This window comes from Hakea prostrata, chromosome 5 (genome assembly GCF_041222555.1).
Source record: "Hakea prostrata isolate BN-2017 chromosome 5, UWA_Hpros_2, whole genome shotgun sequence".
In the NCBI taxonomy this organism is placed as follows: domain Eukaryota; kingdom Viridiplantae; phylum Streptophyta; class Magnoliopsida; order Proteales; family Proteaceae; genus Hakea; species Hakea prostrata.
The window spans coordinates 5,114,785-5,133,462 of NC_142604.1; the positions used below are offsets into that span (position 1 = coordinate 5,114,785).

An 18,678-nucleotide genomic window follows, 5' to 3' on the forward strand; every position below is an offset into this window, starting at 1 on the left:
ATTAATTCGTAGTTATTTTGAAAGAAAAAAAACTTAGCTGATAATACATGGGGAGTAAATCCAACACGAGTGGGTTATACACTTGAGTTGGAGAATTAAACCTGGCATATGGCTGATCCAACCAACCAGGTAAGTGTCCAAATCATGGAAGGCTAGATCCAACCAGCTAATATTTTCTCTGGCACATGTGTAATCCAGAGGTCATCTATCAATTGGAAAGGCCAGATCAGTGTTCACATAGAGGAAAACAAGATCCAACCTTCGCTAGATCAACCTTATTAACACCATAACTTAAATCCATGTGGCTCCAAGGAGCATATATGGCCATAACAAGCAGCACTAATGACATAGGAGACAAACATCACTCACTAATTGCAGATACTCAGGTAAAAAAAAAAAACACACCAAAGGATTTACAGTTTCTTATTTTCTAACTTTTTTACAGGTCATATACAGTTGCTGCAAAACAATGTTTGTAACAAGTACAATCGGTATTATTAAGAATTAACTCATCCATTCTTGTTAATATTTATACCTTGTTACGGGTCAGCATTACAGATTTGTCCATAGCCTTCATAGCATAGAATTCACCTGTATCATCCAATTCCACCAAATGAACACTGCAAAAATGGACCAAATAATCTAATCAGCTACCAACGAATGAAATTTGGCACCTTTGAAGCATGCCACTGCGAACTATTCAAGTAATTAATCTGATATAGGTTTCTACAGTGGCTCCGGCTTTGAAAATTATATTTAAAAGCATTGGTGCCCAACACAGACGTGGGTCTTGATAAGAAAATTATGAAGAAATGAGTTTATCATGTCTCATTTTGAATAATAGGTTCCAAAAACATACTGACATATTTAAATTCAGAAAGCATTACTGTCACTAGTTAGACATAATGTTGAGGATTAAAGCATCAGTACTATTCGGAGCACTGGGACAAATTTAAGAGAAAATTGCGGGAATATGTCTGAATATAGTTAGATATGCTAAATAGATGATAAACATGCCAAACTATTACGAATTATGTAAGAAACACTGTTTCAGAAAAATGACAGCATTCTCTAGAAGCACATCACGAGTATAAAGGTAAGACCTCGTGATTGCAGACGGACTACTAAAACTTGATGAATCAAGGCTATGTGATTTATAGATAAAGATCTATTTAACAGATGATGTTGCATCTCCTAAACCCATGTTTATATATGAAAACTTGGCCAGCTAAACCATCAACCATAAACTCCAGCACATTTCTAGTATAGACTGGACAACAGGTATACCAACTAATTTTCAAGGACATAAGAAAGATCTCACCAGCAGTCGACATGATGCACCTAGGCAATTACATAAAAAGGGTTTGCAATAAATACATGTCGGTATCCTTATGTATTTAACAAAGTACACTTATCAAGTAAACAACCCCTGTTGGAATTGTTCTGGCCTTTTCCAGTACTACTAAAAACTAGAGCAGACAGGACTGTAAGACAAATTAAAGCATCAACCCCTGTTGGAATTTCATGCTACTGTGTTGTGGTAGAATGGCTTGAATGGATCAGTGATCCCAAGCCCTTTATTTATAATAAAGTGGAAAGAGCACTATTACATAAATATCCTCACTTAGGCAAAAAGAAATAGAAAATTACATAAACTTGAACTCTTAACATAGTTGAACTCCTAATAGAACTCAACCAACACTCCCCCTAAAGTTGAGGCATAAATATTAGTCCTACCCAACTTGCCTACAATAGGAAGGAAAGCTCCTTCCTTCAAACCCTTACTCAAAACATCAGCCACTTGGTCTCTATACCTCACAAAAGGCATGCGGATGAGCCCTTACTCCAGCCTTCCTTTGACAAAAAACCTGTCAATTTGTATTTGCTTAGTTCGATCATGTTGCACAGGATTATTGGCAATATTAATGGCAACTTTGTTGTCACAATACAACATCATAGGGTTCGGAACTTGAACGCCAATATCTTCTAGCAGACCTTTCAACCATATTAGCACACAGACTCCACGAACCATTTCTCTATATTCAGCTTTTGTGCTAGATAAAGCTACCACATTTTGTTTCTTACTCCTCCAAGTAACTAAATTACCTCCAACACAGTAGCATGAAATTGACTTCCTGTCAGGAGACCCAGCCCAATCTGCATTAGTGTATGCTTCTACCATTAGATTGTCAATGGGTGACAAAAGTATTCCTTTTCTAGGATTCCCTTCAAATATTTCAGTGTTTTGGTAACAGCCTTCATATGAGCTGAATATGGATCACGCATGAACTGGCTATTCCCATAGCATAAGCAATGTCTGGCTTGGTGGGGGACAAGTAAATAAGCTTCCCTACCAGCCTTTGATATATTCCTTTGTCCACTGGTTCTCCCTCCTTCTCCTTAAGTTTAGCTCAAACCTCAATAGGGGTATCAACTGCTTTACACCCCAACATTCATACTTCTGTTAACAAATCTAGAACATATTTCCTCTAAGATAGGTATATATCCTTCTTTGATTGACCACCTTGATTCCTAGGAAGTACTATAACTTCCCTACATCTTTAATCTCAAACTCTTTGCCAAGAAGCCCTTTAGCCTTTGTATTTCCTCACTGTCATTCCCTATGATAATAATATTGTCCACATAAACAATAAGAAGTGTGATATTGGTACCTGACTTCTTGACAAATACTATATGATCAATATTCTTTTGCTTGTACCCAATAAAGGTTATTGCCTTTTGGAGGCGTCCAAACTAGGATCTAAGAGACTATTTCAACCCATAAATTGACCTCTTCAATCGACAAAACTTTCCTTGCAGTATTGTCATCAGAGAAACCATATCGGATCTCCATATAGACTTCTTCCTCTAATTCCCCATGCAAGAAAGCATTCTTTACATCTAGTTGGTGCAAGTTCCAGTCTTTATTCACAGCTACAAATAACATAACTCTGACAATGTTTAGTTTCACAACAAAGGCAAAAGTCTCATGATAATCAATCCCATAGGTCTGGGTAAACCCATTTACAACTAATGTAGCCTTCAACCTATTGACCGATCCATCCATATTTTGTTTAACCTCAAACACACATTTATAGCCCACAAGTTTTTTTTCAAGAGGAAGTGTAACCAACTACCAAGTATCATTTTTCTTCATTCCTGCATTTCCTCTACCATACCTAGCTTTCATCTCTTATCAACATAGGCTTCCTGCGAACTTTTAGGAATATAAATAGAAGATAGAGATTATATAAAAGCACAGTAAGAGTTAGACAAAGAGTCATAAGAAACATATTTAGCTAAGGAATGATAAGTACAAGATCTAACCCCTTTTCTAACAACAATAGAAAGACTAGAAGAAGATACCTCAAGGGGAACAATAGAATTTGATTCTGCAACAAGGGACTGAAGTGGTAACATGTCACCTTTCTCCATCAGCTTTGGCCGATTGTAATTCTTCCTCTAATAAGTTTGCACCTCCTAATTCTAATCAATTTTGTTATGGAATACCTCAACAGTGTGGCTCACAAGAGTGGTCTCCCCCTGACCAAGTTCTTCTCAAAATTCAAAGAACGAAGGGGGAGAATTAGAGTCTTCATGTATACTGGCCGAAGTCTCCTCTTGGTCAGGATACTCTTCTTGAACTCCTAAGTTGTGTTGTGTAGGAGTCTACGTGTGTGGGAGGAAAGTGTAGAGTTAGAAAGAACACCTCTCCTCTAGGACTCTCCCCCTAGAGAGGTGTATAGTAAGGGCAAAAGCAAGACTCATTAAATATACATCCATTAACACAATGGTTTTCCCAGAAGGAGGATGATAACATTTATACCCCTTCTAAGTAGCAGAATACCCCAAAAATATGCAATGCAAGCCACAGGGAGCCAACTTACTCTGGTGGGTTGTGATTCTAGCATAACACACACATTCAAACACCTTTGAGGGAATAATAAAGGAAGAGACTCCTTGGAGAATCTTGTTATGACTTTTAAAATCAAGTATCCAACTAGGCATCCTATTCATAGGGTAAGAGGCAGTGAGTATAGCATCACTTCAGTATTGACATTATAGCAATCATAATAAAACGGGCTATCTCTAATAAATGTCGGTTCTTCCTTTCGACAACCCTATTATGGGTGGTCGAATCAACACAATTGGTCTGGTGTATTATGCCAAAGTTAGAGAGATATCTCTGAAATTCACTATCGATATACTCCGTGCCATTGTCAATGAGTTTTAATCATATTATGAAAATCAATAAAACATCGAAAAACCTCCTCTCTTTTTTGTTTTAAAAGATAAATCCATATAGAATGAGAGTGACAATCAATAGAAGTAACAAAGAATCTATGGCCAGTAACAAACACATGTCGACAAGGGCCCCACACATCAGTATGAGTTCACACAAAAGGAATAGGTTTTCTGTTAAGAAGAGAAGGTAAATAAGTAGAACGAGTCTGCTTCACAAAAATGCAAGCTTCACAAAAAAAATCTTCCTTATTTCAAGAAGAACTAAATCAAGAAATACTTTCTTAAGTGCTCCTAGAGGGGGGTGACCTAGCCTACGGTGTCACTGATCAAGGTCTGACGTTACCGAATGGACTTGATGAGAAGATGCAGCCAAATCAGAAGTAATCCTTCAATTGGCTCCAACAGATAAAGTCCATTGTTTAGTTTACCACATCCAATCTCCTTCCTCGTTACCAGATCCTAAAAGACACAGTAAGATGGAAAAAAATGTCACTATACAATTCAAGTCGGTTGTAAGACTACTGATGGAAAACAAGTTAGTAGAGAAAAGAGGGAACATGTAAAACTGTTGACAACGAAAGTGATGGAAAATGCTTAATGGACCATTTTTCAGTAATCGAAGAATAAGAGCCATCAACAATTCGAACTTTATCTTTCTCGGAAGTGAGAGAATAATGTAAGAAAAAAGAGGAGTGAATCTATCATATGATCTGTGGCTCCTGTATTAATGATCCAAGGAGCAAAAATCGAAGAAACATGGAAGCCTGTAAAAGTTTTACCTGAAGTAGCAAGGTAAAAATTGGTATGGGTAGTGGAAGAAGCAGTAGTAGAGGTTTGCACTCACAATTGAAGACTGCAAGAATACGTCGAGATTAGCTAATTCCTCCTATAAAAAACCAATGACTGCAGATGGTGTTGTTGGAATAGTCTCAGAGAGATTAGCTTTTGGTTTTCCTCTTCTCCATGCCCTTTTTTGCTCAAAATCAGCTGGCTTCCCATGGAGCTTCCAACAGTTGGTTTTGTTATGATATGGTTTGTGATAGTGCTCGCACTTGACAATTTCCTTGGTTGAATCTAATTTTGTGCTAAAAGACTGCAGGATTGATTTCTCCACAATAAGAGCATGAAGCATCGCTAATCAGCGGCTTTCCTCAAACTGAATGAGAGCCTAAGACTATTATAGTGTAGGAAAGGGAGAACAACTCAATACTTATACCCTGATCTGATTATACACCACATTCAAACCAGCTAAGAAGTCATAGACTCGAATCTTGTCCACATGCTTCTGATAAGTACCCACATCATCTAGATTAGTGGGGTGATAATCCCTATAGTGATCCAACTCTTGCCAAACAGATCGCAATTCAGCATAATACTGGGCCACGGTCAATTCCTTCTAGGTAGTCTCATTAAACTTCTTCCGTAGCTCATAAGTCTATGCATTATTCCCCAACTATCCATATGTTTCTGTAGTAGCCTTCCAGATCTAGGTTGCAATATGAAGTAATAAGTATCCATAAGCAATATTTGGATGCATAGAATTCAAAAGGAATAGCATGATAAAAGAGTCATTCGAAATCCATTTATCCGAAGGAACACTTGTGGTGATAGGCTTGATAGTGGTGCCCGTAATGCGTCCAACAAGTCCTCTTCTAGCGATAGTTAGGTATGCAGATCAAGACTAGATCAAATATTTATTCCATCAAATCTTACCTTAACTCCTTGTACCAAATCACTTACCATAGCATGATTAATAACACATAACAAAGCTTGAGCACATAGAATTAAAATAGATGATGACATTGGATCACCTTGCCGGATCCCTCTAGATGGGACAAAGTCTTCCCCAACTGCTCCATTAATAATCAGGCCATAACGGGTAGAAGTAATACATGCCATAATTAGAGATACCCACTTGGATGAAAAAACCCCGCTTTAATGCGAATTCACAAAAAAGACCCCTGGATGTATGAAAAATCACAAATAGACCCCTGAATATATGAGAATTCACAAAAGAGACCCCTAGTCTGGTCTGGTCCATGTGGGTTCAATAGATGCTGGTTTTTTTGTCTGCTTTAGAACTATAAAGCATCGTCTTCAACCTTCAACAGAGACTATATCGTCATCTAGAATCCTGGAATGAGGCGATCGATGGTTCTGGAATCGATTTTATCTTCCTCAAAAGGTATCAATTATGGGTTGGAAGTATCTATTCTTCAAAGTATATCAGAGGCGATGCGGTGATGGTGGAGAGGCGATGGCTGCTGGGTACAGGCGATTGGAGAATTGCATGTCTTCAAGGCGATGGCTGCTATGAGGTTATTGATGGTAGCAGTGATTGTGAGAGAGGGATCCTTCGTTTCCCTGTTTCTTCTTTCTCTCTTTTTTTCTCTTCTTAATCGAGTTTTGGCTCTGATACCATGTTGAGAAAACCGACTGTGGTACAATGGCTTGAATGGATCAGTGCGATCCCAAGCTCTTTATTTATAATAAAGTGAAAAAAGCACTATTACATAAATACATTCACTTGGGTAATAAGAAATAGAAAATTATATGTACTAGAACTCCTAACATAGTTGAACTCCTAATAGAACTCAACCAACAATGGATTTTCCAGGGGAGCTAGCGAAGTTTATTCAAAAGGATGCAGAAGCTCATCTTTATTTCAGATTGTAATTGTAATTGCGTTTTCTGGCGTGTCTGGAACCCTGGTTAAAAGAGAAGGCCTTTTCTTATGGAATATCCTTCTCCCAGTTGGGGTTCTAGGAGATTGTCTATTCTGTATCTTCTCCCTTTCTAATAAAAAAATCACTTATCCAAAAAAGAAAAAAAGTCAGAGCAGGAACTATGAGACCAACAGTAGGTACGAAAGATTCTCAGAAAATAGAGCATCTGCAGGTGCAGTGGAGGCAGCCAGCAGTAGTAGTTCAAGCTTACCTAAAAGGAGCACAAATCTGATCTTGCCACCCTTCAGGCAAGTACGAGCAGCCCTCAAAGACAGAGCAACATTAACAGGTGACACAGAAAATAACTTAATACTTCAAAACTAGAAGAAAAATCCAATATATAGAATCCATAGGTATGTTCTTCATATGCTTGGATGGTCTGTTAAGTGAAAGACCGATTTCATATTTGGAGACCCACTAACTAGGCAAAGAGCAGCACATAGGGAGCACAAAGCTGGCAGAAGATAGCAAGGGAGACTCTTAAAACAAAATGAGAACTGGATCGATCTCTGCTTTACCTTTAGCTTTGATACCATGTGAGAAAGAGCAATAAATAAACCAGACAGGATGGAGAAGAGAAGAAGATGGTGAGGGAGATTGCTAAGAGAGATGCAATACACTTAGAATTCTATCACCCCATCACAAATTCACAATAGCTTTATATAAAAGTGAATTACAAAAAAAGCAGAAATAGAAATTTCAAACAACTAATAACAAGAATTAGGAAAGTAAATAAATAACATAAAAAACCTACCAAGCCAATGGCAAAGATTTCACAATACACAAAAAACTCAAAAAGTAAAATTTAATTTAATGTCGAAGACACATATGTAACTCCCGCAGTGCATATGGTTCATGTAGGCCCTAGTTACAAAAGTGATAGGCACTAGAGAACTTGACATATTCTACAAGGCCCAAGAGTCAGAGCAGGGCTTGTGCAAACTGCAAACTATATTTGGTAATTTTAAAATCCTATAAAGGCAAAAGGAAGGGTACAGGCCTGCTAAGAACCCAACCAAACCCAAAATTAACAGACGGATTTAGCTTTCATCAAGATGCTGCAGGAAGTAAATAGTAGCCATGAATTTGGATATAACTCCTCATGATAATAACGTGCAAACCATCTTTTCTGAAGTACAACAGTAGATAGTCCATAGAAGAGTGACACTACCTGCCGGTGTCACCACAACCCAAAGGTCTTATGGGCTTGAAATGCTTCAGCCCAATTTTCTCACCACGTGAAATGATCTATCAAACCAAGAAGAGCCAAAACTTAGTCAGCAGTAGAGAGTAGACATTCCAGGCCAGGAAAACAACCAAAACAAAACCACAATGGACAACGGATAACACCATCCAAACAGCAAACAGCAAAGCATAAAAAAGCAGCAGCACAAACACCAAAGAAAAAAAATCTACATTATACAAAAATAATCATTCAAATCAATTTATTATCAGATTTGACTAAGCTCTCCCACTAAACAAGCATTACCATGAATAAATCAACTCAAAATTCAAGTAAACAAGTCATTTCAATCACCAAAGTGTACTCTTTCCTTGAAAAATTTTGCTTGTTATTATATAATTCATCGGTGGAATTCTTAAAATTATTGTTTACTTATAAAATTAAGTACACCACTTTTGTAAGTCCTAATTGATGTTCTCATTAAATCAATATAAAATGTACAATAAATAATGTGCGGAAGCTCTTATTGAATGAAACAATCAATGATGTTTAACAACAACCATATGCCACCATCAACCATACAAGTATAAAAGACATCATACACATTATAAGGTACAAAGCTTAATAATAAGCATAAATTTTAATATTCAAGAGCAAATAAAAAAATATTACGCTAAATAATAGTCATCAAGACTAAGAGAAAGTCCTAAACATGGGAAAATGCAGAACATTGTGATTTGGGTTATTACACGTATACTGAGTATCAAAACATTAAAATATTCCATGAGAAAAGATAAAACTCATAAGGCCAAAACACTCACCATTGCAAAAGATTGAAGGCATTGAAAATGACAATGAACTAATCAATCTCATGTTACCCTAATAATTAGGTGGCAGTGGGGATCAAGGTCCAATGGGAGTTTAGATGATATTTAAAAAAATAAAAATAAAAAGTAATATAATAAAATAAAAATAAAACTCTTGGACAGGCCTTTTTAACTCTGAGAGAGTAGACTTGAATTTGAGATTCCTTTCACTATTGCTAATGTCCCATGACTAGCATTTGTTTTTCTTTGTTATTATGTAAACGCTTTAGTTGCAACAAAAAGAGACTAACTGTAGTTACTTCAATGGAATTGCTGGAGAGAATAAAATGCTGAAATATTCAAGGTTCAATTTCATCACATTTTCCTTTCAATATAAGGGTTCTAACCTGACTAGTTCGGGGCTCTTCAATTTTTGATTTGATTTGGACTGTACAGTTGTTTTCCTTCTACAACTTATTTTCTTTATGATTCTAGCTTTTTTCAAGTCCTTTGACTTCAGTGAGCTATCAACCACAAATTTAGAAATTTATCTTTTCCATTTATCATCTCTCAATACACCGCTAATAAATGAGGAAAAATTTAGTTCCCATCAAGGCTACAAAGAAGCATAATATGTCCAAGATTTTGCAGTACTTCCATGACAGAAGCTAAACTTTAAGTGACACAGCAGATAAATTGGGTAGTTTTGTTGCAGTTTCTTGTCATTTTGTCATTTCTGGCCAGATTCCAACTGTTGACTTCTAGTGCTTGTCCTTGGATAAGTTGGAAGCCAACAAACATAAAACATAAATACATTTCAAGCATCCAAAAAATCCACCAGGGACAGTAAAAACATCCTTATCCTTCCAAACTGGGATCCTTGAAGCCTATGTAATACAGCCGGGTATTAAGGGTTGGATCCCAAGGAAAAGTAGCCCAATTTGGTGGTGGACCTGCATCACTAGGCCTTGGTCTGACGAGCCATCATTCCCCAAACCATAACATGGAATCAGAGCAAGGATCCAGCCTTTGAACCAAATCTTAATACCAGGCTGCAGCTTCCCTTCTAGAATCAGCATCCTCTACCTCTTGCTCCTCTCTCGCATCGAAGAGAGAGAGAGAGAGAGAGAGAGAAAAAGCCCTCGATGGTATTTTTTTCCCCACCAAGGTTCCTACCCTTTTGTCAATCCCTCCCTCCTTAATTCTAAATGGTTTGAAAGATCCTGTATTTGATCTTTCGTTGTTTGTGGAGAACCAGGATTAAACTCTCAAAATAATAGTGGAACTGAATGAGTTTGAACTTTGATAGATTAAAACTCCTACAAGATGACAGATGAACTGGACACGATAAAAAACAGCTTTACCATAAAAATATACATGCAAAAACTCATGACAAAGGCAGGATAATTCAAGTTGTATGGATCAGCATGCAGAAACAATGCAATGTCTTTCACAAACATTTACCTTCTGTATTGCTACCCAAGAAGAACTGTTCTTTTTGTGGGGCCTAGGAGAGACAGGTTGAGAATGGATAGCCCACAGGTCTTCTGGTCTCTGAAAAAACAACACAACAGCAACAGTAACAGTAACATCAGCTACAACAGGGGACACGGGACAACTGTGCAACACAACACACATAGGCATCAACGGTATATGATTTCTTTGGGTAGCATGTTTGTCTTGCGCTATAACCTACTAAAAGTAAGTAACAAGTGGCCGAAAGAAAAGAGAAAAACGAAATAGGAACAATATCACAGATAAACTCTAAAAAGTAAATAGCAAAGGTTAATAAACAGATAACTGAAAACTTTCCAGAGATAGTTTTAGCTCAATGGGAGCTGGTATCATCAATATACAAACTCTAGATCACAAACTGTGTCCAAATTTAGGTACTAACGTCAATCTAAAATTAAAGCTTTGGATTAAATTCCAATTAAGATATTGCCAACCCATGGCTTTCTAGTGGTTTAAGCATAATAAATTAATTCATTACAGTAAGAAATAGCCATGGTAATCATGAGAGCAAAAAGGGCAAGAAAACAATTCAAATAGATGCTCACTTCGAACATTATTCCAAATTCATTATCCTGGAATATGAGCCTTCTATTGAGCTTAAAAATAAAAAAATTTGGGCCCAAAGTGTCCCATGGGTTGACCACAGCAAACCTAAGACCGGACAGCCTATTGCACATGAACACGCAAATGAAAATATTTGCCTCAAAACATTGGGTTATGTTTCTGTTTGGGAAAGAATACATAATACCATACCGGTAAATTAAGCAGCATCAGTTTTCATCTTGTGATTGACACAACCTCATTTATATGAAACAGTTTAGATAAACTAAAGTAACAAAATATTGGAAATGGAATATTCAATCTACAACATATGCAAAAATGAAGGTTCTTAAAAAAGGGTAACCGCATCATTATGTTTCTGTGGTCTGTACAAACACATCATAGTGGCAAAAGTGTACCTTACCAAGTTGGCATCTGGGAGCTCCCGAACAGCTTCATCAACATTTTCTGCAGTTGCTTTGACCTGAAAAAAGAAATAATGGCAAAGTAATGAAAATCACAGGGGATGAAAAATGCCATTTAGGCTGAAACACTGACAGTTTTGTAGGCAAAGGACGATAAAGAAAACTAGATCAAAAATTCTTCGAGATTTGTTAGTACTCCCATAGTCCCATACATATGGTCAGCAGTCAGCAGTACTCGGAATACACAAGCTCTAATCATCATGGTCACTGACATATGACATGCAAATCCATGTAAAGCATGGAAATTAGGGACTTCTTGTGTTTGCAGTTGTATCATTGTCATCTTACAGAAAGTTTCGTAAAAATGGCAGCTATGAAACTAACTACCGATGTTTATAACTTATAAGGGAATCATATATTGCCAAGTTTTAAATAATGACTGAAAATATAAATTTTAAAGTTGATCAAAAGGCTAAGCTCAGAAATTTAAACTGATTTATCACCTAACCACTAAAACTAGGACATCGATCTCATATTTTTATGATACAGTATCATAACGTATATGTTCTCCTAAATCAAATAGAAAACCAAACAGAAGGTGCTGAAAATGTTAACACCTTTCGTCATATCCTGGGAAACTCAGAAAGAAGGAAATAATTAGGTATTCTAAATGACTATATCCTCAATCTGACTTTTGATAGATTTAGATGTTCCTGACATTCCTCCACTCCTAGAGAGCATAATCTCAAACTCACTTTTTGATACAAGGGTGCAGAGGAGAAAAATACTGAGATGCTAAGGGAGTTAGCAGGACTACTCAAATTGAATATAGATGATTAGAACTGTGGCAAGCCAGGAGATCAGAATGAAAGCACAATCTGACATGAAAGAGGTTAGTTCATCACAACTCATTGCACCTGAAGAATGTTCATGTTAATTGGCATAGCATATGCGGGCATAATGTGTGAGGAACAGAGGAAGAGTAAAAACATGAGCCATAATTTTATCCAATGTTGAGAGGTTTGGAGTAATCAAGTTCTCTGATTTCTTTGGATCACGTAGCCTGGTGGGAACACCGAAAAATCCATTGACAGTTTGTGAGAGCAATTCCTTGTAGTGGTTCCCAATTGCCATTTGTTCAGGGATTTCGAATGAGGCTTCATTAACATCTCTAGACTGCATATTAAACTTGTGGTTTGCCATTAATCATTAATTCTTGAAGAGCTCTATAGGTGGATGAAGTATTTCTGGAGACCAAATAAGCATCCATTTTGAGGGATCAGAAACATATTAAAAAAAAAAACACTTAACATTTTCCATTTTGTTATGTACACAAGTATAAGTGAAACGCTAATCACCTTGTCGTGGACAGCCCTAACTATATGAATAGAAGTTTCACTTTGTTGCCAATTCCAAAATAAAAACAAGTTGGATAAACAAAACAAAAATGCCTACCAACTTAGCACTTTTCTGTTCGGTCGTGTCAGAAAGGCGATTTCGAAGGGGTTCTAGATGATCACTTCCATCTAGTTGCACACCAATGAAGTATTGAAGCTCACCCTAATAACATTCTAAAACAGTCAGTGAAGCATCAAAAGAAGTTGCATCATATGTGAGGCTGTGTTAATGAGGGAATAGACAAAAATCTGTAATTAACATGTCAGTGTTACCTTTTGATCACGCATAGGTTGCAGGTGGAATAAATTCCAAAATTTTTTCCCTGTAAATTCCATGTTCAATTTAGTAGAGCACATCAAAAGAAAAAAACTGAGATAAATAATTAAAAATAAATTATTCAAAATACACTCACAAGAAGAACTAAAGTATTCTAAAAATCTGACAATCATGTATGTTGCAAAGTCTTTTTCAACAAGAAAGTTTTACAATTGGAAGTTATGGCTTTCCTTACCACTCTTGGTGTAGTTTATCAACTGAACAGTAATTTCTCTCTGCTCTCTTATAGCATCTCTTATTTTGGAGACAGTCCCTTGATCTGTTTCAGGTCCTTGAAGAAACCTGCATGGCCAATGAAAAGTGTGAACATACCAAGCTAACACAAAGAGGGGACTCAAGACACATGAACATACAATTATAAATGGTATTGGTATGCCAGGCTGCAGATACCAGATTACCTAAGTTACTTCTTAGGCTTCATAAAACCAGACCACTATAGAGTAACAGTAACCAACTCCATACAGTCCATAATACCTATGCATTACACAGGGAAAGATAGAAATGTACATATACCAGGCAAAGGTGTCAACTTCAAACCCAATAGAAATGAGATTAGAACGGAAATTCTTCACATTATAGATGGAACTGCCTTCCAACACATGTACTTAATTCTGATGTCAATCAGAAAATTACAAACATACACAGTCAAAATATTCCTATCCATGCTCACTGACAGATTATCTTTATAAATACAAAGAACCACATAATGAAAATCTCATACCGGCAGTTTGTTCCAAGGATTTCCTCCCGAGTATATTCTGTCAGCTCAAGAAAGCTATCGGATGCAAATATCTGCAGAACACAGCACCAGGTTGAGCCAATTTTCTAGGAACAACACAATAGGCAAAACACAAAAACTTATGCTGCATATAATATATATCAGATCCAACACTGTAATTCAAGACAAATAGACACAATAACATCCAACAACTAATACAGGTATAACTGTGCACAACAAGTATTTTACAATACATATTTATGAAAAAGAAAAGCATTTTCCTTTCTACAACTAAAGCAGATCTTGAACCCATACAAACAACTAGAACTTCCAAAGCCACGTAGACTACATCATCAGATTACTTATTGCCAAAGGGGACACAAATAAGAAGAATAAAGAGAAACATTATGGTGTCAGAAAAAGGGTGATAAAATTTACAAGCAAAATTCTCAAAATTTTGCCAAAAAAAATTTGGTTTCAGCAAGGTTTGAAGCCTCACCAAACTTTTAGATTTTTAACTGGATTCATTACAAGTTCTAGTAAACCTGCAACCAACCCTTGAATGTAACCCTGACGCACAGGGCAGATATTGGGGGAAGTTTAATGAAATTTTCAAAGACAAAGGGAGAAAGGACAAGGATAACGATGACCCTCACACACTGACAAATTGAAATGGATATAAAACCAATGGAAAATGTCACATCAAAGTATAAACTAATCTAGCAAAAACAAGCCAAAAAATACTTTCTGAAACTCAAGGCGTACAATTGGGTTATCAGGAAGTCTAGGATCTGTGATCACAAAATTCTTTTCAATGCGTTCCAGTGTTGTAGCTAAATCAATTCCTTGGCGCATATCCCTTTCTCTTTCCACACGATCCCAACTGTCAGTCTGTTGCACATCTTTGGTCATCAACACCTCTGGCTCAACGATGGGCAAAGGATCGTGTCTCCCACCAACGCTTAGGGATCGTCCCTTAAACCTGTAATTACATTATCAGATCTTGCATCAAATAATGTTGACAAAGACAGTCTAGAGATAAATATTTACACAAACAATGAAGATGATAATTTTATGCTTATGTATCAGTTGGAAATCTCAGTAGAACATTTGTTGGCCCTACCGTAAAAAGTTTTGACTTTTTATACACTAATGCAAATTAAAGTCCCACCAGTTTACATGCTAGAAAGCACTGGAGAATTGCAAATGGATGCCTGTTAATGACATAAGGAGTCCAGAAACCTTGAAACACTTGAAACCAGAAAGTAGTCAATAGGAGTCCTATAAAGTTGTGTCTTCAACTGAAATTTGGTGGTTTGTAAACATTGATAAGGCCAATGTATATGGTTAAGCTTAATAGTTTGGATCAGGATTATTTTGGGTTCTTGGCAGTTTTTGGTCAAGAAAAGGTGTTCCACAAGTATTTGAAGAGTAGTTGAACTAGCACTGAAAATAAGTAAAGTGATCAAACCAAATCAGAGAAGGTGTTTTAGTAACAGAATTTATCATAAGAGTCAAAATAAGATTTATGTCTCAATGGATTGCAACAATTTATAAATCTTAGATTTAAAAAATAAAAATAAAATAAACAACCTTGCACCCCACAAGAGGCCAAATCAGGGAAGACAAGCAGTTATAACATCTGAGCATCGCTTGGTATCACATCTAAACAAGGTCTATATGATCTAAGTTTTAAAGCAGAATATCAAATAAAGGATATGGAAAAGTACCTCACACAGGAGAACATGAATGTCATCTATTTTTTCTTTATATTTTCTTTTTCATACCTGCCATAATGACATGGAATCTTAGATCAAAACTCACCCCATCAAGGAAACTCGTCCTGACTTCCGAGATTTCCTTCCATCTTGAGAAGAAATTTTTCTAGATGCATCACTTCTGGCATCCATATGAGAAGTTCGCCTAACTGGTGTGAAGGGTTTCTCTGCTTCTGAATATTTTGGAAGATTATAATCAAGGTCAAATTTCTCTGGCTCCTCAGGCTTGCCCATGGACTCATGATCTGTATCATGAGTATGAGCTCGTGGGTGCCTCACAGTGTGGACAACCTCTGTGATAGAATCTAAGGCCACTTCCTTCTGGCGCGCTAACATGCCAAAGCAAATCAATATCCACGTTAGAGACAAAGGTTTAAAAAGAAAAAAACAGCGACCATTTACAAGAATAAATTGGAAGTGTGCTCAAACCATCATAGCGAATCAGTGACTTAGGCAAGCCATTTGGTCGTAAAGCATTTTCATTCAAGCCTTCAGTATATTTGCTGACCTCAACCTGCATCCTGCAGGAGCAATTCAAGTAGTTTGCACACTTTAGGAGAAAGAACCAGAAGTTTCAACAAAACGAACAGGAGGAACTTATCACTTATACTGGAAACTGTCAATCACACAGCATAAATGCGTTTAACATGAAAGATTAAAACAAGGAAAATTCTAAAACCAGCCACAGAAGGAAAATAGCTAAATGCAAATTACAGCACCCTAAAAATGGCGCAGGGCAATTTCAAATTAAACCGTTGAACAGGTAGGGAGCCGATACTCCAAAAAGACAAGTCGAGAATTCACCTCCAAAAGATCAAGCAAGTGGCCATGAAAACGCCGAACCCGTAAAAAGGATAGGACTTTATCGGTTCGGAAGCAACTATAACAGAAATCACATATAACTCCAAAGTCACCACCGTACAAACTCTGCATGAAGAGTTTGTCTTTCACTCCAGCCATAGGGATATGGCGGAATTGGGAAACGTAACTAACTTGATTGAATTGAGCCCAGCTACGGAAACCTAACAGGTGAAAACTTCCCAAATTCAGAGAAACCCCGATGGCAAAAGTGGGCAATCCTGAGTCAAATCTATCAATTCGAGCGACAGTTCATTCTTAACTAGAACCCACCATAATCAGGACGATATGCATCGCAAACCCTAGGCATCGAAGAACAAACGGGCCCATATTTGTAGTCACTCCATTCCTGGCCTTCAGCCATGACTGAGCGTACACGAAAAACCATAAGCGCAGAGTCCTCGACAATCATTGTAGCGACTTCAAGAGAAAATTGTAACTATTAACAAAAGTAGAGATGACAACTGCTTCTCTTGCTTTTGATTTCCTGAACTTGAAGGCAAGTATGACAGTGTGCAAGTGATAGAGCTAGTGTTACCAATCGTATCAGAGAGCGAGATTTCAGCTGCCATGTAGGTTTTTTAGCCGTTCAACTATATTAAATTAAAAATAGGCGCCAAAACTATTGCCGCAAAATGGTTAACCGTCACGGACAAACGCTTCCCCAGGTCCAACCTTTCTACGGTTCCACCCACCGGATAAATAGTTACAGAGGAAATAGGTCGCTGTCTGGTGTTGTACTTCCTGCACCAGTGCTGCAGCCACCGGAATCACACCTAAGAGTATCATATAAAATTTTTGGTAATTTGCAGGACCTCCCAAGGTTTGGTCTATATCATTTTTAATCCAATAAAAATGAAATTTTGCATCTATTCTCTTGTGCGGCTGTGCCCTAAAAAAAGTCAATTTGATGACAAATTATCACTTATGACCAATTTGCCCTTTTTTTTTTTTTTTAAGTAATTTTCATTTGGACCCTTGAGTTTAGTCTATGTCATTTTTAATCTCAAAAAAACTAAGATTTTACATTTGCCTTCCATATGCTCTAAAAAATTTCAATTTAAAAGCAAATTATCATTTTTACGATCAATTTACCTTTTTTTTTTATTTATATTTTTTTACATACACACCCCCTACCATGAAATCTATGACTCCCTTTTAGTTCAAAAATTATAAAAAAAATCTTAGAATTCAAATAAGTTTTAAAATATAATCAAAATACCCTTATAAGGGTATAAGCTAAGGGGCACTTGAGTCATTTTAACATATAAGAGTGTTTTGGTCATATTTAAAATTTATTTGAATTCTAGGACTTTTTTGTAATTTTTTAACCAAAAGAGGAGTCACGAGTTTCATGGCAGGTGGGGGTGTGTATGTAAAAAAATTAAATTAAAAAAAGGATAAATTTGTCATAAAAGTAATAATTTGTTTTTAAATTGAATATTTTTTATAGTATATGGGAGGCAAATGCAAAGTCTTAGTTTTTTTGGATTAAAAATGACATAGACCAAACTCAAGGGTCCAAATAAAAATTATCCAGAAAAAAAGATTAAAGGCAAATTGGTCATAAGTGATAATTTGTCATTAAATTGATTTTTTTTTTATAATATAGGGAGACAAATGCCAACCCTTAGTTTTTTTAGACTAAAATTGACATAGACCAATTTTCAGGGATCCAGATGAAAATTAACTTAAAAAATATAAATAAAATTGCCATAAAAATAATAATCCGTCCTCAAATTAATTTTTTCTATACCACAAGGAGGGAGATTCATGATAGCCATTTGGAAAAGCTAACTTTTTACTAATAGTATGAAATGATTTCTTCGAAAACAGAACAGAAAACAAAAAACAAAACATAAAATACTGAAAATGGCTCACCCTATAAACTTGATAACCTTTCCACTGTCATCCTTTATTGGTGTGATGGTGAGGAGATTCCAGAAAGGTGTGCCATCTTTCTTGTAGTTCAAAAGCCTTCCACAGTAGCTTTTCCCTGATTTAACAGATTCTCTTATTCTTGCAACTTCATCTCTATCAGTATCAGGACCCTGAAGAAAGCGGCTGCGACCAAACGGAGAGTTTAACAGTTTATCAATTTCTTACCCAAAGAAGAGAAGCGAAAGAGGGAGAGAGAACAACCAGAAAGC

General features: G+C 36.6%; 1 protein-coding gene across 5 annotated transcripts in view; it reads right to left on the minus strand.

The window, feature by feature from the left end:
• The window catches only part of LOC149014594 (phototropin-2-like), a 46,671-nt gene that overhangs the window by 26,601 nt on the left and 1,392 nt on the right, over nt 1-18,678 (minus strand). For all 5 annotated transcript variants that reach the window (XM_089156410.1, XM_089156411.1, XM_089156408.1 and 2 more), the window contains exons 4-15: nt 18,410-18,592; nt 16,100-16,191; nt 15,717-15,999; nt 14,658-14,874; nt 13,896-13,966; nt 13,350-13,456; nt 13,111-13,160; nt 12,896-13,000; nt 11,440-11,499; nt 10,425-10,514; nt 8,143-8,219; nt 536-620 (exon numbers count right to left, since the gene is read on the minus strand). In XM_089156410.1, the coding sequence (XP_089012536.1) occupies nt 536-620; nt 8,143-8,219; nt 10,425-10,514; nt 11,440-11,499; nt 12,896-13,000; nt 13,111-13,160; nt 13,350-13,456; nt 13,896-13,966; nt 14,658-14,874; nt 15,717-15,999; nt 16,100-16,191; nt 18,410-18,592 (1,420 nt within the window). The remainder of the gene's footprint in view (nt 1-535; nt 621-8,142; nt 8,220-10,424; nt 10,515-11,439; nt 11,500-12,895; nt 13,001-13,110; nt 13,161-13,349; nt 13,457-13,895; nt 13,967-14,657; nt 14,875-15,716; nt 16,000-16,099; nt 16,192-18,409; nt 18,593-18,678) is intronic.